General features: G+C 44.8%; 1 protein-coding gene across 1 annotated transcript; it reads left to right on the top strand.

Moving 5' to 3' along the window:
* The first annotated feature begins 2,821 nt into the window (after positions 1-2,821).
* On the top strand, positions 2,822-23,639 carry LOC142771435 (neprilysin-1-like). The gene is made up of 3 exons (XM_075872913.1): positions 2,822-3,048; positions 13,629-13,757; positions 23,219-23,639. Exons 1-3 carry the CDS (start codon positions 3,019-3,021, stop codon positions 23,558-23,560), a joined length of 501 nt encoding a protein of 166 aa, XP_075729028.1. The 5' UTR covers positions 2,822-3,018; the 3' UTR covers positions 23,561-23,639.
* Positions 23,640-24,140: the final 501 nt, after the last annotated feature.

The raw sequence follows: 24,140 nt of genomic DNA, 5'->3' as shown, positions 1-24,140 counted from the left end.
TCATCATGCATGTGCAGCTAGTACTCACCATTAGGATGCATTGCTTCAAGGTATAAACCCGGGCAAGCACAGAGTCTAGCAACCACATCAAAAAGTTTTTATCTCTTAAAATACAAAGCAAATTGATGAATTCATCTGACAGTAACGAATGAAGGTTACTACTAAATGTGGTATTTACCATAACTTGTAACCAGGACCACCTCAAAGCTAAATTAACAACCAAACAAGTACAGAAACAAACATCACTGTAACAGTTTCACCAGATGTAAAAACTATTTGCACTGTACACATATCACAATATTCTTTGCTTACAAAAATAAAAACTCTAATAATCATTTATTAGGAACTTTCATATTTCACTAAATGTTCTCTCTGTAAAAAAATCCCCAATATGAACCTTATTCTTTATGTACTGAAAATTCTACAATTGTTACACACAGAAACGTTTGTACTAACCAAATTGGAGATTAGGAGATTTTAAATTTATTTTCTGAAGTTTTGCGTCCCAAAATCACGATATCATTTTGAAGAACACCGTGGTGGAGGGGCGCGGAAATTTTTACCGTGTGGTCATCTTTATAGTGCACTCATATTGGACAGTACACGGGCATCTACCACTACCCGTCCATCACAACGCGACTACCACGGCCGCCATCGAACACGTGGCCTTCGGGTCAGCAGCCAACCACCGTAACCACTATACCACCGCGACAGACGATGCACAGATTCTCGTTATTTTTTTAGAACGCGTTTTACGAGTCATGGTTTCTAGTTTTCTGGAAGAATTCACATGCTGCTTTAGATTTCTTGAGTTAAACGTTCTCTCTGACTGTTCGCACCTCAGTGCTACCTTCCGCCAGCCACCTTTTATTATACAGCGCAGAGGATATGAACTTTGGCCCGACGGGGAGAATACGCGGTTAGGCTGCTGTGTGCCAAGCTTTCACGGTAGATATTGTTTCGTCTTACGGCGCAGTGGCGTACCTGCACCGTTAACAGAGGCTCACCTAACACCCCCAGCATAAAGGAAGGCGCACACAATACACTGCTGCACTACGGCGCTGACAAGCCCGAAATCTCTCGACCTAGAGCAATGCAACTGGTGTGGACATGTAATCAGAGCGCAATGAAAATGTCACGCTCGAGATGTAAACACGACCAACACAATGAATAAGCGATTTCCACGAATGCTGTATTTTCTGCTCTCAGTACGCATTCACTCTGAGTAAAACGCATGCATGATACAAGCCGTGCGAAAATGACATCGAGAAAGGAGCACTGCGTTTATCGCCTCGACTTTACTCGAAGTGGTCTAATCTGAGATATTGCGTAGGTACTACAAGACAGTGATCATTAGTGGCACGATCTGTAACCCGAAGGGCGAATAAATGAGAAGTTAGGCACTCACCCTCAAAAAGCGGACCGGAAAAAAAGCAGCCCCAGCCGGGTTCCGTTCCATATTCCGTTCCAGTGACTAGAGTAGTGACTTCCGACAGATGGGTGACGATGGCAGTGCGCCCGCAATGGTCGAAAGGTCCCTCTTTCCGTGATGTACGCCTAAACCGTCGTTTGGGAACAAATACCGTTTCGCAGAATAAAAGCGGTGCAGAACACGTCGCGGTGATGGATGCAGCGATGGTACGCGACGGCCATATTAGTATACATTTTTAGAGGTCATCCATATTGCAAATGATTACTTTCATCTATTTTTTTTTGACAGAAGAGACGATTGTTTTTTTTTCATTATTCAGCGAAACATCATTGGTAAACGTGTGCGGTGTCTATGATATTTCCGAAGTGGTGAAGTCTGTGATTCTTAAATGCGTGCTGTATCCTTGTTGTTCGTGAAGGGATGAAGTGTGTTTATTTCCGGGACTCTATGTCTGCTTTTCCGTCCGTAAATACGTGCTATTTTTTTGCAGTGCACTTCGCTCCCACGAGGACTGCACCACCTACGCTTAACAGAAATCAACGATTATTATGTCTCCTCAGATAGGGTGGGTCATCGTAGTATTGCGCTTTCGAAGATTACTCCATTCAATGGTGCGATAAGTGGCCGTCGCTCCAAATGGCACAGTACCTGCATGAGGCTGTCGTTTTCTGTATTTAACAGTACTCACAGTACTGCCCCGCTGCCATGATCTAGAGGCTCAGGTACTCGGCTGCTGACCCGTAGGTTTCGAGATCACATTCTGGCTGCGGCGGCAGCATTTTCGAAGGAGGCGAAAACTCTGTAGGACCATGTGCTCAGATTTGGGTGCACGTTAAATAACCTCAAGTGGCCTAAATTTTTGGAGCCCTTCAATACGGTGTCCCTCATAATTATATGGTGGTTTTAGAATGTTAAACTCCCCATATAAATCAATCAATCAATCAATCAATCAATCAATATTTGAATGAAAGCAAGCGCCGCCGCGGTGGTCTAGTGGCTAAGGTACTCGGCTGCTGACCTGCAGGTCGCGGGTTCGAATCCCGGCTGCGACGGCTGCATTTCCGATGGAGGCGGAAATGTTGTAGGCCCGTGTGCTGAGATTTGGGTGCACGTTAAAGAACCCCAGGTGGTCTAAATTTCCGGAGCTCTCCACTACGGCGTCTCTCATAATCATATGGTGGTTTTGGGACGTTAAACCGCACAAGTCAATCAATCACGGATGAAAGCAAAAAAAAAATGCAGCCTTAACGCCACTGGACGGTCACTCTGCATGAAGGGGATTCCCCCAAGGCATAGGTTCTAACGAATGTTTTATATATGTATGATGTGTTTCAAAGCAGTTCCAATTCCTCAAATTAACAAAGTGTTGTTATTGCAACGCAGAAGCGTATCCAGATGCACCTGTGAACCGGCTATTCCCCTCGTGGATAAAGGCTCTTTCTCTTTCCACTCACTCTATTTGGAGCAACCAGACAACTGCACTGTACGATGAGACTGAAGTCACCGCACGTTATTTTCATGACTACAATATTGTCGTAATACCGACAGCCATTATCACTCGTCCTTTCTTCTATCTCGACGGCCCAATGGCTATGAACTATGGTGGCCTCGGGATGGTGAGTACCTTTTCTTTTATTTTGTTTTTTTTTTCAGTTTCTCTGCTTTTCTTTTTGAGCGCCCGCCAGTGTGGCAGCGCAAAGCAACATTAATGAGTTACTCTACCTGGGCAATTAACCCACGCACACCGCATAACACTGATGCTTCTATCACAAGGCCCTGTCATTGCCGGACATGGCCACTCAATAACAAAAAGAAAAAAACATATCAACACTCAGCTCAAACTAGAGGACGCACGATTACTGTGTTTGGAAAGCGCGCTCCTTTCGCCAACGAAGAGAATGCAGCGAGCGAAGTGACTTTCGTGCTTCCTGTAACTACAGTGCAATAGATACGTTGAAAGCCCCAGACACAATTCTCCACCATCGCAAGATAAGCACGTGCGCAAAGGGGGGGGGGGGAGGGGCATGCATTGCAGTAGGGCAAGGTGCACGAGCGGGCCATCGAGCACGCCCGTTCAAGCCATCTGACTGGAAAAGCTGAGAACACGCTGGTATTCCTCCGAGACCAGCACACTCCAGTTGCAGAGGGTGCATACAAATAGCTCGGCGTTACCCCACCGGTGGACGTGAGTTTTTGTGGTTTAGTGCTCAGCGCCACGCGCTACGGAGCGATAGGTTACACGTTCAATTATGAACGTCGGAAAACATTCTTCTCAGTTATGTCACTTTGTGCATTGAATATATGTAAATGCTACTATTCAAAACTAAGACATATCTATAACAAAGAAAGTGTCGAAGATGATGATCATGTTGTTTGCTCTCAATAACATTGTTTCTAAAGTATATATATATATGTACCGAATTGACGAGGATGAAACAGAAGGAACACACAAGCGCTAATGCTGCCTGCCAAACGCTATTTTGCGCCGGTGAGAGCGTCAATCCTTTACCTCACCACCACGGCTTTGATTGTCAGTAAAGAAAAGCGCTCGCAGAAGCAGCGAGAAGGCTGCACGCGTTAGTTTTAAGTGGTCAGTACACACTAGAACACGGCGAGTTCAGTACGTGGCGCCATATTCAAACTGCACGTAGCGCCATATTTGGCAAGCGTGGCTAAGGAAACCCCTGTACTGCCATGCGAGCAGACGCTCCGCAAGTCAAACGCGACACTTTGAAACCTGAGTCTGGCAGTGAGCAGCTTTTGCACCATTCTTGTCGTGGAAATTTGTGCTGTTTTCATGAGAAACATCAAAAATATTTTCCTCTACAGTCTTTAATGTGTACAGCACGTGCGTTGCAAACTGCAGAAGCAACTTTCCTCGGGTATAGGTACTGTAGCGATAAAAATAACCGTGAACAGCAGAAAGCATGACTTCTGACTCATTTGAGCTTAGCGTTGACTGTTACTAGGCAAACTTGTGCTTTCAGCCTGCGACAGTATAGCGCTGAAATCCTGCTCCAGCTGACATGCATGCACCACTCACACACACTTCTTATTGGCCACTCATGTTTGGCAGTTGGAACTTAGAAGCAGTGCGAAAGTGCCAGCAAGATTTACAGCGAAACTGTGACGCCAGTAGAAAGCACATATTCGCCTAGCGTCAGTCAATGCATAACGCAAGGCAGAACGAAGTTCGACTGAGTCGAGTCACGCTTTCCTCTCTTCGCCTTTATTGGCATCGCTGGTGGACGCCGTGAAGTTTGTACTAAACGCGCGCAGTTGGTGCATGCAGGCGTTAGTCGCAATATTACCTATTATTTGCATCCAGGCTGCGAAAGAGCATGGCAGTGATTTTGCGCCGCATAGTACAGATACAAACTACTGCTGTAAAGTGAAATTGCTGGCGTCACGCTTAAATAAATACTAAGTGTACTAACTCCTACACTTTTACAGGGCTCGCAGCTTTTCCTATTCATTCAAGTTATCTGATGGAGAAGCTCGGCGTTTTTAGTTGCGGATGGCAATCTGTCCACATAACACCACACCGACGCGATTCCCACGGCGTGTTGAAATCCTTACAGACAGCGAGGAGTAATATCTTCCTCTTGCGCCAATTTCTTTCATATGCAAAAACAGCGCAGTGGTGCCTAAACGACTTCTTGTAAGCGGGAGTGGTGCGAACACGTCTTGTCCCGCATTTTAATGTTTCAGTGTATCCGCTTTTATTATTACCTTGGTGCAACGCTGCTGGTTGGTCGGAACGAAATGGCTTGTGGGTGCGAGAGTGTATGCCGCCAAGAGCCCCGCCACCTAGAAGCGAGATGGACCTGCTGTGCTTCATAGTCACCTCGCTTTGACCTGCAATAGCAAATTGCAATTCCGACGAGTTATAATGACTGCACGGCAAAACTGGTCGAGGCAAACTTGAATGAACAGTTATTTTCTGGCGTGCAGTGCTTGTACAGGAAGCTATGAACATTGTTGCAACCGGCGCCTGAGCTAACCAGGAAGTGACGTTCCTTTGATCCTCAAACAAGTCAGCGAACAGCTGGCGGCCTATGCCCGCCGTGTATTGTCCTTCCTAGCCGGAAGGCGTGGCATTGTGTCACCCGTCGCCGTAAGCCGTTTCACGAGAAGACGACAAGTGTTTACGTGGTAGCAACATCTTCTTTGAAAGAGACAGTGGCGCCAGCCACAAATCGCCCCGCTAATTGAGCGAGCAGTTCGGTGGACACGTTTGTGCTACTACGGCGACTCTTTTTATGTATACTGTTCTGAGCTTGGAACGCCTCGAGCAGCAGCACACACATGACAAGGAAGAGCCACGTCGGTGCCACAGTGCAGTACAGTGAGCACGCCTCAACACTGAATGTTTACTTGGCCGCATATGCGCGTCACCCTCGCAGGTTGTGTGTGACACGTGAGTGGACAGTGTCATCTGCATGCGTTCCCTAATCTAGGAATCTGGGGAGATTCGTGGCATGCGTGTCATGTAGGCATGTGTCTACATACCACGCTCACGATGCGCTTGCGGCCGTTTGGTATTACGCACCAAGAATGGATGACGAAGGTACTTGACTTGTGGAAATATGATAATCAAGACATGCGTGTCATGTAAGAACATTACCACATACCATGCTCATGATGCGCTCGCGGCCGCTTTGCTAGCTTCACATACACCCGATTCCGTATTACAGACGCTAACGGACGGCGAAGGTAAATAACACTTCCAAACATTATAATCATGTTACGCCTGTCATGTAAAACATGACTGCATGCCACGCTCATAGCATGCTCGCAGCCGTTTTGCTAGCTTCAAATACACCAAATTTTGTATTACGTGACGTGAATAGACGAAGGTAAATGACGCGTTCATACATGATAATCCTGATGTGCATGTCTTGTAAGTAAAGACAACACGCCACGCTCATGGAGCGCTCACGGTCATTTCAGTAGCTTTAATTACACCGAATGTGGTGCTATGTGACTTGAATAGAAGAGACGTAAATGAAACGTGCAAACATGAATCATGACATGCGTGTCATGTAAAACACGACCACATGCCATGATAGTAGTACGCTCGTGGTCATTTTTCTGACTTCACATATGGAAAATTTCGTATTAGGTGAGCTGAATGGACTGCCACGGCCGCTGGATCGAAGCACACAGGGTGCGGCCTGCTGCGTGCGCCCGAAACAGCGGGAGAGGCCGAGTTCATTGGATGGATGAATGGATGGATGGATGGATATGGCTGTACCCTTTAGATCGGGCGGTGGCTAGCGCCACCAAGCCGTAACACCTAATGAACCAAAAACTATATTTATTTTTTTTTCCTTAAAAAGTGAGTTTGAGGATTCGTACTTTGCAGTGAAGAGTTTATTTTCACTCGTGTCTTGACTTTAGCCACCAATTAGATAACCTCCTTCTGGTTAAGTCTACCCGCTTAAAGTTTATTTTGCCCTCCCGGTCCCTAAACCCCAGTGCTTTGAAGAACTCTGCGCCATCATCCTGAACTATAGGGTGAAGCCCTTTACAGAACATTATCAAGTGTTCGGCAGTTTCTTCTTCCTCTCCACACGCACTGCATACTGTGTCTACCCGTTCGTATTTGGCCCGATATGTCTTGGTTCGCAGTACTCCCGTCCTGGCCTCAAACAGTAGAGAACTTCCCCGAGTATTATCATAGATCCTTTCCTTGGCAATTTCCTGCTTAAAAGTTCGATAGATCTCTAGTGCGGACTTCTTAATCATGCCCATTCTCCACATGTCAGTCTCCGTTTCCTTCACTTTCTTCTTAACCGATAGTTCTTTTTGGTTTGGCCACTTGCTGTTTTCTAAGTATTTACCAGTCAACTTCCTGGTTCGCTTCCTCCATTTTGTATCGACATTCTTCATGTACAAGTAGCTGAAAACCTTCCTAGCCCAACGCTCTTCCCCCATTTCTCTCAATCGTTTCTCAAATTTTATCTTGCTGCTAGCTTCCCTGCCCTCAAATGATGTCCATCCCATATCACCTTGTACTCCCTGATTTGGTGTATTCCCGTGAGCTCCTAAAGCAAGCCTATCTATTCCACGTTGCTTAATTTCTAATCTTGCTTGAACTTCTGATTTCATGCACAAGACCGCATTGCCGAACGTCAGCCCAGGAACCATGACCCCTTGCCATATTCCTCTCACAACATCATACCTATTGTAATTCCACAGTGCCCTATTTTTCATGACTGCTGCATTCCTGTTACCTTTAGTCGTCACGTATATTTCGTGTTCCCTCAGATACTCGGTCCCATTGCTTATCCATACGCCCAGATATTTGTATTTATCTGTTATCTCTAGCGTGAACTCCTGTATTCTAAGCTCACTACTTTCGTTGTCATTGAAAATCATGACTGCTGATTTTTCCTTACTGAATCTGAAATCTAACCTATCTCCCTCATTACCGCAGATGTCCATCAATCTCTGCAAATCTTCCTTGTTGTTGGCTATTGGCACTATATCATCTGCGTACATTAATGCTGGTAGTGCCTGATCAATAAGTTTTCCTTGTTTGACTAAAGAGAGGTTGAAGCCCAGTCCACTTCCCTCTAATTTTGCCTCTAATCCTTGTAGGTACATCATGAATAATAAGGGTGACAGGGGGCACCCCTGCCTAAGCCCCCGTTTTACCTCTGCAGGCTTAGATACCTGTTTTTCCCACTTTATAACTACCTTGTTACCTTTATAGATACCCTTTAAAAGATTAGTGACTACATGTTTCACGCCTAGTGTGTCCAGTATTCCCCACAATTCGTCTTGAACCACGCTATCGTACGCTCCCTTGATATCCAAAAATGCTAGCCACAGGGGCCTGTGTTCCTTTTCTGCTATTTCGATGCACTGCGTCAGTGAGAAGAGATTGTCTTCCAACCTCCTGTGTTTCCGAAACCCATTCTGCAGTTCCCCCAGCACCCCCTCATCCTCTATCCACGCCTGCAGTCTTTCCTTTATAATTTGCCTCGCCAGCCTGTAGACCACTAATGTCACTGGTATAGGACGGTAGTTGTTTATGTCAGCTTTTTCCCCCTTTCCTTTATAGATCATGCTCATCCTGCTAAGTTTCCATCCATTAGGAACTTCACCATCGATTATTATTTTGCTCACTGCCTCTCTCAAAGCCTGCATTCGCCTGCCGCCGCAGCGCCACCGGTCTAGGACAATGAAAAGCGGTGGAGTAGCGGTGCGCGCGCGAATTCCCGGGATGTTTTAACTCGCGACTCTTCGTGCTGCAAGCAGACACTTTGAATTTGATATCCTCTCAGTGCTTTGTTCCACCCTACTACGGGACCCATTCCCTTGTGACAAATGGTGTATCGCTACTAAGGGAGACGGAGTGGCCTCGACTAAGCCATCCCGCCCCTGCGACAGTCAGCTTTAAATTCATGCTTATGACAAGTTTGCCCCGTCCTCAGGCCACAGGATTAATACACGTATTTCATATTATTTTACAAAAGGACTTGAAATAACTTTCAGACCCCTTTTACGGCATTTAACTAAAGCACAACGTTTTATCTTCTCGTTAAAATCACTTTCGAATAAAGGCCATGATTTTATGTTTGCCTTTGTCCGCTGGCGCGACGGTGGATTACATAACCTTCAATTCATTCCAGAGTATTTCAGGAGCTATAATAACTCTAAATTAGCATCCGTCGGCATATTTGCCGTTCGATGACTGTTCAATGGGAAATTGTCTTCTTTGCTGTGCATGTGGAAATAATGAAAATGCCGGGTATTGTGCTTACAATGAAACGTGCGTTTATTAGCTGGAGCTCTACAATCTCTCAAAGATCAGTATATTTTCTAATACAGCAGAACAATTTTGCCTGCATTACAAGGTAAAAAAATGGAGGTGCCATGGTCCTCAAAGGCGCAGAACTTTTCTGGAGAGGGGCTTGTGTGCCAGCCTTACAAGACGTTGCACAGTGGCACTCACATTCCCTGCCCAGTTAGCTAGAAGTGGTCGAAGCAGCTTTTTTGAAAAAAAAAACATCACAGATCTGGTTCGTGTGCTGAAGGCTGCCCGAACCACACCGTAGTGCAGGGCAGGTAACCAAATGTGGAAGGAGGGCTGAGTGAAGAAGTTTACACAGATTTCCACTTATTAGAACTTCAGTGTCTTTCATCACTTCACTGACAAAGTCACATGCGAGTTTGCAAATTTTCACAATCTCCATGTTGGGATACCGAAGTTGTCCGTTATCAATTTTCTTCACTTAATCGTAGATGTTGCCACACAGTTTCGTCTCTTGCAGGAGAACCTTGCATGATTCACAGGGCAACTGCAAGTAATAAAATAAAGCAAATTAAAATTTTCATCAAAATTACTATGCAACAAGTATGTAGGCTCCTTTTCTTACTTCGCTTAGCTAAAGAAAAATATTATCTAAATTTCGTAAGAGTGGAAATGAAACAACCTGCGGCAAAAAGAGCGGCATACACGCATACCTGGTGTCGACCCTTACACTGGTGGCACACCAGCGGGGCGGGACCCGCATCCTGATTCGGGCCGGAACCCTGGCTCCGGACTGACCTGAGTTTTTCTTCACTCGAGGTCAGCCTGGAACCCTGCCCTTGGTTTTTAGTGGCGAGAGGGAGGGCAAAAGGAGAAAAATATGAGAAAGAGGGAGAACTGCTGGTTCGCATATTATAGTTAACATTCGAAGAAGGCGAAAGTGAAGTGAACATTGTTTAAAAGACTGGCTGGCGCGCTAGCGACGCGTTCTAAAGTAGGCAGCAAATAATGCAAAGCTTAAAAATAACCGTCCTTACCTTCTCCTCACATGCACGCGCGATGTATCCGGCCAGGTTTACTAGGGGTACTAGTTCGATGTCATCCGGCACAGCTAGCCAAACATTTAATACTTCTAGCTCATAGGAAAGCCGCTTAGCACCGAGGACGACCGCAAGTGGCACGGCCGCGGTGTTGCCTTCTCGGGCTTTGAGTTTTAGAGGTGCGTTTGTTTCGGAGCTATGGGGAGCGTTTCCACTCTTAGCAGCTTGGAGCATTCCAACCTGGGGAAAAAAGTGCGTAGGTTACATGTGTGTGCTCTCCAACGGGCACCAAATATACCTTTAACAGCTTTTCGGCTGTGAAGACCACGGTTCTTGCATCAACTCTATCGTTGCCTCCGTTAAACTGTCGAAAGCAACTGAAGAGGGACTCCACGGGGTCGCTGTTCAAGGCACGGGTCAAGACGTAGCGAAAGCTGGAAAAAAGTTTGTTTGGTACTTAAGTCAATACACATATACGTAACTGCGATAAAAAATATGAAGGTGAAAAAAGAAAAACCTACTTGTTGTCTAATAGATGTTGAATCAATGTCACAGTTGACCTCGTCGTCATTATCGTTGCCTCGCGTGTTTCTTTTGTCATTTTCTTTTTTGTTTTGCCACCAGGAAGCTGAATCTCCTCGATGTACGTGATGAAGTCTACTTCAAGCCACGAAAGACGGTAGTCGTCGATCAAGTAGAATGGTTCTTCCCTTTGACCGCGCGGCTTCACAGCGCCAATATTGTGAAGGTCATACCACTTCGACACCATTTTCATGAAGGTGATGGTGGGCAAGCAGTCCTGAAATTCTGTCGCATCAGGGTGGCATTGCGGGTTTTCTTGTAGGAACTCAGGCGTTGCTATTACGACTGGGGAAAAAAACTTGCGTAGCCCTTGACACTTTCATCTTTTCTAAGTTGTTCGGTTCAACGTGTGACTCTGTTAGGAACCTCACTGGCTTTACGAGTAGCTGTGACTGAATGCTGAGTAGCTTCTTCAAGTACAGTCCACCTTGAATTAGATTATCTCCGTCCATCATCTCTCTTTCCACAATATTATTTCTGAGGTTCTTGATGAGGTGATTCGGATCAAAAGACAAAAAAGAGGATCACCTTGTCGCAATGGATGTGGCACTACATGCGCAAGCATTCCGTCCTCGGAAAGGCTCTTGAAGATTGCAACATTTGACTGGTGATTGTCCGTAACAATCCTCGTTACACGGAAACCCACATCTTCGACTGCCTTCATGACATTCATTATCATAGAACGAAGTTGCTCACTCCTGAGGCACCGGGTAAAGAAGTACCCAACTGTTATTACATAGGCAGTTGATAGCCCTCGCAGGACGAAGCACAACAACCTGTTCGCCACTTGAGGCGTTGCACATGATTGCTGCTCAGGACCCATGTCAACGAGACCGAAAACCGTATCAAGATGGCGATCGTACATAACTTTCTGCTGTATCGCCATTTCATCGATGATTAGGGAGCAGAAGATTTCTTGTTCGACTTGTAGCGCTTGAAACCCTGCGCGGAGGCGTTCTGTTATGAGTGATGTGACGCCTATTTCGCCTGTTGAGTGCCCGATGTACTTCTGTAGTGTGGCACGACAAGGCAACTTGAACAGGCCTCTTGTTCTCACATACTCGTAACCTTTGTTGGAGCACGCTTTTCAGAGGACGCACTCCCTCAAAATTGATTCAGTGTACGCTGGCTTCTTGGAGGCGAAATTCGACACTTGATTCTTGATAAATTCGGCGGTTTTATGGTCTTCGTCTGCGGCTCTTAGTACACTCACAAAACAGGCGATTTCTTTGTTGCTTTCGAAAGCTTGAAGCCGTTCACGAACCGTATCGTGCTGGCTTTGGAGCGTCTGCAGTGACTTAGTGAGGCGGGAAATTTTCAGCTGCGGGTGGTTTGTCGTTTTCTTCGCATCCTCTATCATCCGCTTAAGGTCAAGGTCTGTTTGAGACATTTTATCTGTACATGAACTGGTTTGGCACATACTATCAGCAGGCAATGAACAGTCCCACGTTCCGTCCGAAGACCCGCTTGGTGCAACATGTTCTTGATCTCCGAAGAGATCAGGCTCGACATCTTCATGCCTGCTTTCATCTGGGCCATTTCGTGCACTCTTTTTCGCGCAAGCTGATGAACCACCATCTGGTACTTCTCTTCGAGGCCACTTTCTTATCCTTGGAGCCCTTGTCTTTTGCATATAGGACGGGTAATTGGGGAACACCGTCGGGATAGCAGTTGGCAGGAGCACTCGCAGTTTGGTGCCTTTCTTATAGTCATTTTCGGTGAAGTGAAGAGAACAAACCGAAGAACGGTCACTGGGTACCCACCTCGTTTCTTTTTCGCCAGATTTCTGCCGGGAGATGTTGGTGAGCCATGCTTGTCGTCGTTCAGCGCTCGATGGAAATTCATAGTAGCTCAAACCGGGATTTTTCTTTGCGTTCGACGCGCAGTGGAACACAGCAGTTTTTTGGCATACTAACTGGCCACTCTAACTACCTAGCTGGACTGTGAGGAGATCGCATCAAGCTGAACACGACTATATTTGTTTGGAGCGTGTAACCTCATTCCGCGGCGAAAAATTGGCGCGAAAATGCCGCGTTCGCCGTAGCGCGCCCGCGCGTCTCTTCGGTATGTTCCCTACTACTAGCGCCCCCCGCGAAACTTTCGGCCGCAACTGTCAACAACGCTCGTCCTCCCTCGCCAATGCGCGGCGGCTCCACGCAGCAGGCCGCACACTGTGCGCTTTGATCCAGCGGCCATGGGACTGCAAACACAAATCTCAGGTGCAAACATGGTAATCACGGTATGGTAGTCATGTACGACACAGCATATCCACCTTCCTCATTCGTGCTTCGCATATCATCGATTCCCACTGTACATGGGATCTGCCAATATTTTTCTACATTTTTATATTTTTATTGCACAAATGCTTTTTTCACTTTTATTTAGTCCGGTACAATCAGTTTGTATCGTAAACTAAGTACTGAAGATGCGTTAGACGTTGCCGTTTTTTACCGTTTCAAAGCTTGCTCTGTTGTCGTTTCAGATAACAATAGCAACCATAAGACAATACATTATTTTGGGTAGCAGAGAGTTCAGTCTCCTTTACTCTGCCTTTAAAGAAAGAGTAAGCTCCATGGCTGACTCTGCAATACTGCCTCACAGTGGTCAAACACTTTGGCTGGAGTTGTATGCTTGCTCTGCTCTTGCAGTATTCTCTGTACTTATGTCTGAAATTTATTGTTAGAGCTTGTTGGTGTGGAATTGTGCATAAAAACGTAGCCTCTATTAGAGCAAGTTCAAGGACAGTTATACGTAGTTCTTAGAAGTGTGAAGTGCCTTTCTTCAACGACAGTAACTTTTGTCATTTCAGATAATAGCACATGAGCTAATGCACGCCTTTGATGTACGAGGCATAGACAGCGAACCATGGGCCACGAACGCCTTCATGAAGCGATACACCGAAAGAGCGCTCTGCTTGCGCAAATCGCATAAATCTGTGGTGAGTAGCATTACCTGCTTACTTCACAAATATGTATGTATGTATGTATGTATGTATGTATGTATGTATGTATGTATGTATGTATGTATGTATGTATGTATGTATGTATGTATGTATGTATGTATGTATGTATGTATGTATGTATGTATGTATGTTATAAAGGAAACTTCGGAGCTACCGTGGCCCATGTAGTCGTAGAAATAACAGAGCGCAATTACAAAAAATTGGCATATATTTATTGGTTAAAGCTTTGATATTGGCAAAACCCTCAGCAAATTATTTGATTATCAAGTCGGACCTCACAATGGAATATTTGACGAAGGCTTTTCCATTACGAAACATAAACGATTGAAAAAAAGTAAAATTGCAGGCAGCTCCACTCTAAGACAAGGCGTGCAATGCACGTGTCCTTTATGTGTCTCTCTTTCCGGAGCACTTCTTTTTGGCCGCAGCTTGGAATGAGCTTCACACCATCGCGTTCCGTGTTTCTCCAGTCCTTTGGGCTTTCATGTCACCCCTACGATGTTGCGGTTTGGCGGCTATATGCTGTAGTAGCGTTGAGAAGTTCACTTAGCCGTCCCCTGTACTTCGACGGCAAGAGTGGTTCTCACGTGAGCGAGCGCTGTCGGAGGGGAGAGGTTGAGCAAAGAAAAAAGCACAACGTTTGGTGCCATTGTGGCGTCCACAAAGGAAAAGAGCGAGTGCGAACAGCCCAATAGAGAGGGGTGCTATCGCACGTGGCGCGCTTTGCGCGTCCATGCAGTTGCAACTGTGGACGCACTAAGTCTGCGGACGCTATCAAACTAGCCGCAGCCACGAGCTCATGGTGTTTTAGTGGTAAATGAAGACCTGCGCACACTCCGTCCAAGACGTCACACACCTTGTGTGACGCAGACGTACGCTATCGCTAGTGGCCACGCAAAAAAAAAGAAAGAAAAAACGACATTCGAAGGGAGCGTCACATGCAAACTTTGTAGTCCAGGTTTAAAGATGAAATGGGAGCCTGTTGGTAAGTGAACCCAGCGTAAGAATAGTATGGAGAACGATTGGCGCAAAGTAGTTGGCTTGAAAATGGTTGGCTTGAAGGGAATTAAAGAAAGGACACCTTGGGAAATGAGCCTTGATTGTAGTGCCCAGAATATAAGTATAGTCTAGGCACTATACCATGAACACGTGGTGCCATCGGCTTCAGACGCGATTGGTGGGGACGCTAGCGCTGCTCCCACCTAATTATATTGCGGCAGCTGTAGCGAGATCACAACAAGGGCCTTCTCCGGTGCTCAAGTTGTCCGCTGCCACCACCGGTGTTCGTAGCTGCTATTGCGCGATATTAGGAAATTTAAATAATAAATCAAGGAAGAAATGGAATTGAACCATTATCTTCTGTGCGGCAGCTGACTCTGCCACTGAGCTATGTCTACCTTTTTTCTTTATTTTCTTTGGTGTACATACTCTCAACATTGAACAAATATATATGCTTTGTAAAAAAATGATGGTAATGCCCGGAGCAATAGGATTTTGTTAAAAGTACCCACTGGACCTTGGCTTGTCAAAATTTTGTGAAACAAAAGAAGCTTATAACAAAAGAAGCTTATTTATTCCTATCTGCCAGCATGATTGATAGATTCAAGTGCAGGACCATCTTTATCTAGCACAATCATATGATGGTTTTGGTACGTTAAACCCCACATATCTTCTTTATCTAGCAGGAATTCGCGAAAGCCAAAGGGCACGTGAAATCCTGGAAGCCTCTTGGATAGGAAGCTATGCCCCAGATATTGCATAAGTGTTTCATTCCTATATTTCAGAGGAAAAAAATAGATTATAATGTGTAGACAAATGTTTTGCTTGTGGAGTGTACTTTCGCCGCGTGGCCATGGATTGCTGTCATTGCGTACGCACGTTGTTTCAGAAGGGCTCTTTTTATAATTTCCGTCAATCAGGTGTTAGTACATGAGTGTCCAGTCTGTTTCCACTCTCATGCATTGTCTCAGTTTCTGTTTGAAAAATATGGCTTCCTATAGTATCTTCCTTCTCACAATGAGAGAGAATATACACACAACACTTGTGAATCACAACATAGTGCTTTAAGTGGTGCGTGTCGTTACTGCGCTTATGTAGCCTGAGTACGCTTGGACGTGGTTTGTGTAATTGGCACCGGGTCTGGTATACAGTGACTGTCGTAAGAATGGAAAAAAATTCGTCCCCCTAACTGACGAGTACTGAGTCATTCAGACGACGAGAAGAACAGACCTGAATTTTGAATTACATATTTTTGGATATGTGCAGTAGGTATCTGTATTTACAATAAATTTATCTCCGTTGACTTCGAGACAATATATTTCTAACTAGGCCTTCGTTCAAATAGGTCACTTTATCAGTCAATCATTCCATGAACTTACTTTAGATATGCCACCCACTCTAATCGCAATCTCATTAATTCTCTTTATACATACCACCAATTCCTATCATAATCCCTTACCTTCTTCTATTCTTCTTCTCTACTGTTAAAAAAAATGGAGGCAGGTAACTACCACTGCCTATGCCCTTCGTTCTTCGAGGCGTCCTTCGCGGATCTCCGGGGTGTCTTGCTGAAAACAAGAAAATTGGTCGATTCTCAACCTTCGCCTTTAATAGTTGAACGTGCTAGCAATATCCTGTTTATAGTGCGTAATTGAAGTACTTCGTGTATACAACTTATACTATTACGCTGCTCGATAAGTTGAAATGGTGGATTACTACAATGTAGTCGGTTATTTGAAAGTGACTTGTGTCAGTGAAGATCTGGCAATGGCTTAATTCTGTACAATGCTTAGCATGCTTTTAACCATTAGTAATTGGGCGCGTGAATTGTTTTCAAAATTTTTAGGAACCAACATCTTGTTTTAAAGAGAATACGTGGAGTAACGGGCGTGCCTTTTGTAATGGCTCACTGGTATTAAGCAACAAGGTAGATATTGTATTCACACTTGTACCTATCAATATTACTGCAATATAACATGTCCTATTCTGAAGCTAGCATACACGACGCGTGTGGTTGTAAAGCATGCAAGTTGTTTTGTCTCTGCGTTTCCAAGCAGAAGTAGTTTTCTGCACAGTCTTTCCAAGCAGACGCGTAGATGTGTAGTAGAACACCTGCTAGCCAAGTAAACGGCTGCGGTTTGATCCTCACTTGGTCCCGCCAGTTTTATTGCGATAGCAATAATATGAACAGTTTCGGCTGAATTTTGCCGCCATCATCGGCGTCGACGTGAGCGTGGGTTTCATACAAGGTATATGTATACATATTCATATATATGAAAACGCAAGCAAGAAAAAAATCCAGAAAAACAAACTCCGGTGCACGTAATCGAGCATGGGACCTCTGCGTAATGAAAGCGAGGCGTTAACTGAGCTCCCCCGGAGAACATTCTTCACCACTCAAATGGCAAGCTACTTATATCTACCACTAATCACTGCTCGTCAGTATATCGGAGGGAATTGTGTTTTCAGCATTACCAGCAAGACGGCGCAAAGAGCGCACGTCGCCACATCGCGCGGCTGTGCCCGCTCTAACCGCCTACGCGTACTTCGCCCGGCGAGAAGGGCAGGTCGTACGCCTTGGCTTGCCTCAAGCTTTACCTGGAACGATTCTGCTGTAGTTACCTGGTGCACAAATGTCACTGCAATCATTGCAGTCTCCGTTTGCGAAAAGCGCTTGCTTTTCAGACACAGCAAAGTAACATGTGGGACGCTTATTCGCGTGCACCCGTACCTGTGAGTGCGTTTAGTGCGGGAGGAAAGCCGGGCATGTTTCGATCTGCTTTAATTTCTGCGCGTGACCTTTTAATTCTTTGCTATCGCAATCATTGATGTGACTTTCCGGCAAAGCTGTGACTTTTTTATTATTCAGTTTTTATTTGGATATTTCTGAGTTTTAGACCACGCAGAATATAATGACTTTTGACTCCCTACCATTGATGCCGGGTCCGATAATGACGTCGAAATTTCTGCAAAACAACCTTCTCATTTCTATTGTGTTATAACGCAGAATACACCAAGAATCAACCAAGAAAGAAAAGTTGGACATTGCCAATATCTTAAAAAGAGACAGCTCATGATTCGAATCTACCACCTACCATAATAACTTTAGAAATTCAAGATCTTGTCACTCAAGAAGATTTCAAGCATGAAGAAACCCGTCACAGAAAGAAACGACAAATCTTATTCCTTTTTATTTTGGTTTATTTTTAGTTCACCTCCTTCTCAATTTGCTTTTTCTCTTTCACTCTTTTTGATTTCAAAAATTACCTTTTGGCTTCTGTACAATTCATTACATTTATTGCGATAGCAATTATATAGACAGACTCGGTTCGACTTTGCCGCGGCCTCCGTATATGTATATATGTCTTTACAAGTGAAAACACAAAAAATGGCAGCATATCCATGGAATGAATGATAGAGAGTGGGGCGAAAAATTCGTCCGTCCATTCATTCTTGCTTCCATCCGTCCGTGTGTCCGTCAGTGTGACAGTCCATGCGTCCATCAGCCCGTCCGTGCGTGCGTCTGTTCGTGCGTCCGTCCCTGCGTTCGTCCATGCAGCCGCCCCTACGTCCGTTCATGCGTCCATCCATGCATCTGTCTATGTGTCCGTTCGTCCATCAATTCCACACTCCAAGTACCACCATCTCGCATCTTTTCATGATATATTCCCCATATAGAAGCACCGCCATCCAGCGGACATTCCAAGGACTAAACGAGAGGTGGCACACGCACACTTTCTTACGGCTTGCGCTTCGGGTCCACTTCCCACCTTTAGCCACCTCGAGTTCATGGTATATACTACTTCACTGTCTTCATGGCACTGCGGCCGAACGCTCGCTAAACCTTTCGAAAACCAAGGAGGTTACGCCCAGCGAGTATGACGTAGCAAACTTCTTCAGTCAGATAGTGCTCAATGTACATGCCATTGGCTGCTAATAGGAAATGAGAGGCGGAGAATTCGTCTTTCACTTTCTTACGGCTTGCACTTCGTATCTACTTCCCATTTTTAACCACCTCGAGTTCATTCATGGTGTATACAAATTCATTGTATTCATAGCACTACGGCTCAACGCTCGCTAAACCTTTCTAAATCAAAGGAGGTTACACCCAGCGAGTACAACGTAGCAACCCCCTTCTTGCCAAATAGTGCTCAATGTACATGCCAATGGCTGCTAATGATGATCGCAGCTTGCGCGTTAACTAAAAGCCGAATGCTCCTGTCTCTCATTCCCCATTAGCAGCCATTGACAGGTACATTGAGCACTATTTTTTATTGCTCAACCACGCACAGAAGAAGCCTCTTACCGGCACCACCTTGGAGGTCAAAATGTTATACTTGTTACAGACTGCGAAAGACGAACGGGTGCCGCTATAAGAAGCTTCGCCCCTAAAATTCAGAAAAATACTGCGGCGCGCGGAATCGCATTTCTAACCTCTCGATTGTGAGTGCGTGGCGTTAGCCACTTAGCCTTAAAGCAGCACCTCCTTGAACGTTGAAACAGCAAGCTATTCACATGCACCACTTGCCGCTGACAACACCGATTTCCGGGGAACTATCGCGTTTCCCTCATTGCGAGTGAGATGGTACATTGAGCGCACGTCACCAGATCACAGAACGCCCGCCAGTTTAGCGAACGGAAACTGTACCTTTGGGCTGTTGTACCAAAATAACATGCAAACGCGTAGCGGCGGCGTACTCAACTGCAATACTGGGAGGCAAGATGGCGCTGGCAGTACTATCAACATCAATAAACAGACGCATTTTTTGCTGCAGGTGGGGGGCTCGCGGCTGGTTCACGCTACTCGCTTCCTCTGGTATTTTTTTAGATGCGGAGCATCTAATACTCGAAACTTGTAGTGCGGCGCCGTCCGCAAGCTTCCTCCTCCTTCTTCCACCATCTGTGCATCCCTTCCTCCTCTACACACCGCGCGCGCTTCACTCCTCCACCATCTGTGCACCCTTCCTCCTCTACACACCGCGTGCGCTTCTCCTCTTCACGAACATTCGCTAGCTGTATAATATAGCGCGCATGCACCGTCACGCTTCGAGAACATCGGCAGCTGACGCGCGCGCATGCGCCGTCGCGCTTCGAGAACATCGGCAGCTGACGCGCGTGCATGTGCCGTTGCGCTTCTCCCCCTTCTCGAACATTCGACAGCTGACAGTGCATGCGCCGTCGCGCTGTATATATACTCAAGGTCGGCGCTCGCTCGCTCAGTTGCCGCTCGTCGGTTGGTTTGTACGGCGCGTCGACGTCCAAGGTCGCGGTGAAATGAATTCCAACAAATCCACAAACACAATGATCGACGTCCCTTCGACCAGCGCCGCCCTTTCGCATACGTGTGTGCGTGTTCACTCATTTAACACCCCCTCCTACAACCACGTTAACCAATTTAGTCATCGACCCAAGTAAGTCGCAATTTAACACCCCGTTAACCAATTATATGCTCCGCATCCTCCTCAGTGTTCCCCCGAGGGAAGCTGCGGGCAATTTTTTTTCGTTGCTAAATCACGCTTCACGTCTGTAATTATCTCCAGGTGACCTAACTCATCTTGACGGGAAAAACAGTGAGGGTACTTCAAGCGCATATGCTCTTTCTAGGGAGACCCAACGCTTGCGTTGGAACATTTCCATGTTTTAGTTCATCTGCAAATATATACATATGTTTTGCAACTGAGTTACAGTGTCGAAGATTTCCTCGATTAGAGCTGTGTTATCAGGAGCATAAATGCGCCTTCATGGGTACGTATTTGTCACAGTGCTAAAACGGACTTTATTCACCAAATGCGGTCACGTTTGCTCGCGTTTGAGGCTCATTGCCGCTTTTCCGTTCCGATTTCTAGATTTCTCAACTTATCAGCGCATTCTCGAAAAGCTCTGATTTGTACCACGAATATTGTCGCTAAAAACAAAATAATGCAACATGTTTTTCTATATTACGGTATGATGACCTTCGGTTGTCTATTTACGAGATTTTAAGGAAAATAAAAGATGTTTTATTATTCAAATTTCAGTGAAGTACACTTTTGCCAATATGAAAATTTCGAGGCAGTATATATAAATTTACAACTGCCCTACGGCACCAGTAATTTATGTACCTAATGAACACTTCATATCCTTAAAACGTGTCAAGTTTGAGAACGCTGCTTGCATTATTTTCGGAGAAAAATAAAGGGGGAATACGTAACTTATTTTAAACTGTCGGAAAATTAGACATTTTTAAAAGCTATTTTCTTGAGGTCTGCAAACTTAAAACCGTATGAATTCATTCTTCATTAGACATACATTTCAGGTAAAAATATCTTCCTTGAAACAAAAATATTTGTCTTTTTATAGCATCTGCAATTTTCAAAAATGACAGGTGACAAAGTTGCTGCCTCCGTGTTGGTGAAGTTTGATATTTTTTTCTCATAAGTTATGCCGTTAATAAAAAAAAAACGAAGTTGACTTTCGGGCTACCTGGTGAGAGGTGCACGAAATATAAAATACTCAATGAAATCTAAAATATCAACTTTTGGACCCGTGTCGATCTCTCGTGGAATCACCCATCTATTTTAACAAAATTATCAAAACCTGGTGATGTCACAGTAATTGCTGTTGAAGTATGCGGCGTCAAAACATGGTGCTTTACACTAGAACTTCTCCAAATTAACTCAGCAGACCCATTGTAACATCAGTAGGGTTGATAGCTGGGCTAGTTGGTGAGACATCATTTAACCATATGGTGTAGTAGCGCAAATTTAACGGGGACGAAGAGGACAAGAAAACACGACACTCGATACACTCGCAACTAATTTTTATTTCAGAAGCAGCACTTCATATATAACCCCAAAACCCTAGCGACACAGAAAAGAACTACGAACACTGAATCATTGCCAACAGAAGCTTTTGCGCAGACTCAAACGATAGTGCACGGCAGTTAAGCTTAGACACTTTAAGATGACATAACTAAAACAGCCCTGGGTAACATCAAAAAAAAAAGATTATGCGGGAATTCACACGTGTTTGAAACAAAAGTTTTTGAAACGACAAGAAGGAGAGTATGACACATGCAAACACTGATCTCAATTAAGTCCTTCGAGGTAGCTGGCTTCTCGGTTACTTAACGAAATCGATGACTGACTAATGCATCCTTCTTTTCTTTTTTTAATGTGAAAGGCTTCGACAATTTCCCTGGTTAGTTGGTTTCCATGACGGAAGACTACGGTTGTGTCACTGTACAGTGGTGAGCAGCCACACTGGGAACAGTGTCTCTTTATGTGAGAATGAATGTCAGTTCCTAATGATCGCTTGTGTTCTAAAAGTCGGGTGTTCAAACAACGACCCGTCTGGCCGATGTATACCTTTCCACACGTTAGCGGCAAGAAATACACAACTGATAGGCTACACTTAACAAACTTTGTTGTGTGATTTACCGTACAACTACCAGCCTTAGTGTTTACTGCTATGAAAACATTACGGTCTAGTTTGGAACATATTTTACTAAGCTTGTTGGGTGCCGAAAAACCGTAGGTAATTTCTATGGTCTAGAATTAGTTTTTTCGGCACCCAACAAGCTTAGTAAAATATGTTCCAAACTAGACCGTAAAGTTTCCATAGCAGTAAACACTAAGGCTGGTAGTTGTACGGTAAATCACACAACAAAGTTTGTTAAGTGTAGCCTATCAGTCGTGTATTGCTTGCCGCTAACGTGTGGAAAGGTATACATCGGCCAGACGGGTCGTTGTTTGAACACCCGACTTTTAGAACACAAGCGATCATTAGGAACTGACATTCATTCTCACAAAAAAGAGACACTGTTCCCAGTGTGGCTGCTCACCACTGTACAGTGACACAACCGTAGTCTTCTGTTATGGAAACCAACTAACCAGGGAAATTGTCGAAGCCTTTCACATTAAAAAAAAGAAAAGAAGGATGCATTAGTCAGTCATCGGTTTCGTTAAGTAACCGAGAAGCCAGCTACCTCGAAGGGCTTAATTGAGATCAGTGTTCGCATGTGTCATACTCTCCTTCTTGTCGTTTCAAAATTTTGTTTCAAACACGTGTGAATTCCCGCATAATCTTTTGGTTTTTTTGTTTGTTTTTATTTGATGTTACCCAGGGCTGTTTTAGTTATGTCATCTAAAAGTGTCTAAGCTTAACTGCCGTGCACTATCGCTTGAGTCTGCGCAAAAGCTTCTGTTGGCAATGATTCAGTGTTCGTAGTTCTTTTCTGTGTCGCTAGGGTTTTGGATTATATATGAAGTGCTGCTTCTCAAATAAAAATTAGTTGCGAGTGTAGCAAGTGTCGTGTTTTCTTGTCCTCTTCGTCCCCGTCAAATTTGCGCTACTACACCATATGGTTAAATGATGTCCATTGCAACATATAGAATACCTTTTTATATAAGTGCTGCACTTTCTGAACCATATGATTCATGCGTCACTGATATTTCCAGCTGTCCCTCAGTCGTCGCCAAGATACGCTGAACGACACGGTTGACTCCGAAAACCTGGCAGACCTGGTGGGAACCAAGATAGCGTACATGGCCTTCACGTCGTTGCCGGCAGAGTACAAGGCTCACACACTCGCCGGCCTAAATATGTCGGAGAAGCAACTGTTCTTCATCATTCATTGCGCGAAATTTTGCGCCCAGTACAGCGTACCATCGAACCGCTACGCCCCATTCCGTTCACGATGCATAGTGCCTCTTATGAATATGCGCGAGTACTCGTGGGCCTTTGGCTGTCCGGAAGGTGCACCTATGAATCCTTACAGCAAGTGCAATTTTTGGTTTTAAGCAGTGTACTTGTGTTTTCACTTCGTATATAACAGTTTGTTTTTCACCTAATAAACGGACGATGTCATTGAAGATGCAACGGTAAGTGATTGCTGATGTAAAAAAAAAAAAAACTTGTTTCGACAGAAGTAGTTTCGGATGTATTTTTAACGTTAAAGTGTTTTACGCCAGGATCCACCAAGGCTTATTTCACGCATTTCCGTCATGGACATGACGTTGTAACATATATACTAATATACTGCAAAAAAAAACGAGGAGGATGGATTGTGTGGCGCGGCGTATTTCATTACTAAAATCTGCGATTGCACACACGATATGTGACCCTGATTTCTCCCGGATCCTTTCAGAAAAGAGGTCCTCCTTGCTTTTAGACCAGAAGGTAAGGCCTTGCATGAAAAGCTAACACTTTAGTGACCTTATTGGTATACCCTGCTGATACGTTTCTGAAGAGACTGTAAGAAATAAGCATAAGACCCGGGAAACGTAAGAGCCTAATAATATTGAAATTAAAAAAAAGTATTACTAGTGCCGAGTTTTACTTTGCTTTTTACGCTTGAAAAAAAGAACAGCGTTGTCTGGT

This window comes from Rhipicephalus microplus, chromosome 9, assembly GCF_043290135.1.
Source record: "Rhipicephalus microplus isolate Deutch F79 chromosome 9, USDA_Rmic, whole genome shotgun sequence".
Classification (NCBI taxonomy): Eukaryota; Metazoa; Arthropoda; class Arachnida; order Ixodida; family Ixodidae; genus Rhipicephalus; species Rhipicephalus microplus.
Note: the sequence above shows the minus strand (reverse complement) of the source record. Positions and strands in the feature narration are given on the sequence as shown.

Bases quoted from the DNA above. Each gene is read 5' to 3' on its own strand.
- LOC142771435 (XM_075872913.1), top strand. From the start codon at position 3,019: ATGGCTATGAACTATGGTGGCCTCGGGATG. The intron at 3,049-13,628 runs GTGAGTACCTTT...TTGTCATTTCAG, and splicing joins ACTATGGTGGCCTCGGGATG to ATAATAGCACATGAGCTAAT. The intron at 13,758-23,218 runs GTGAGTAGCATT...TGATATTTCCAG, and splicing joins GCAAATCGCATAAATCTGTG to CTGTCCCTCAGTCGTCGCCA.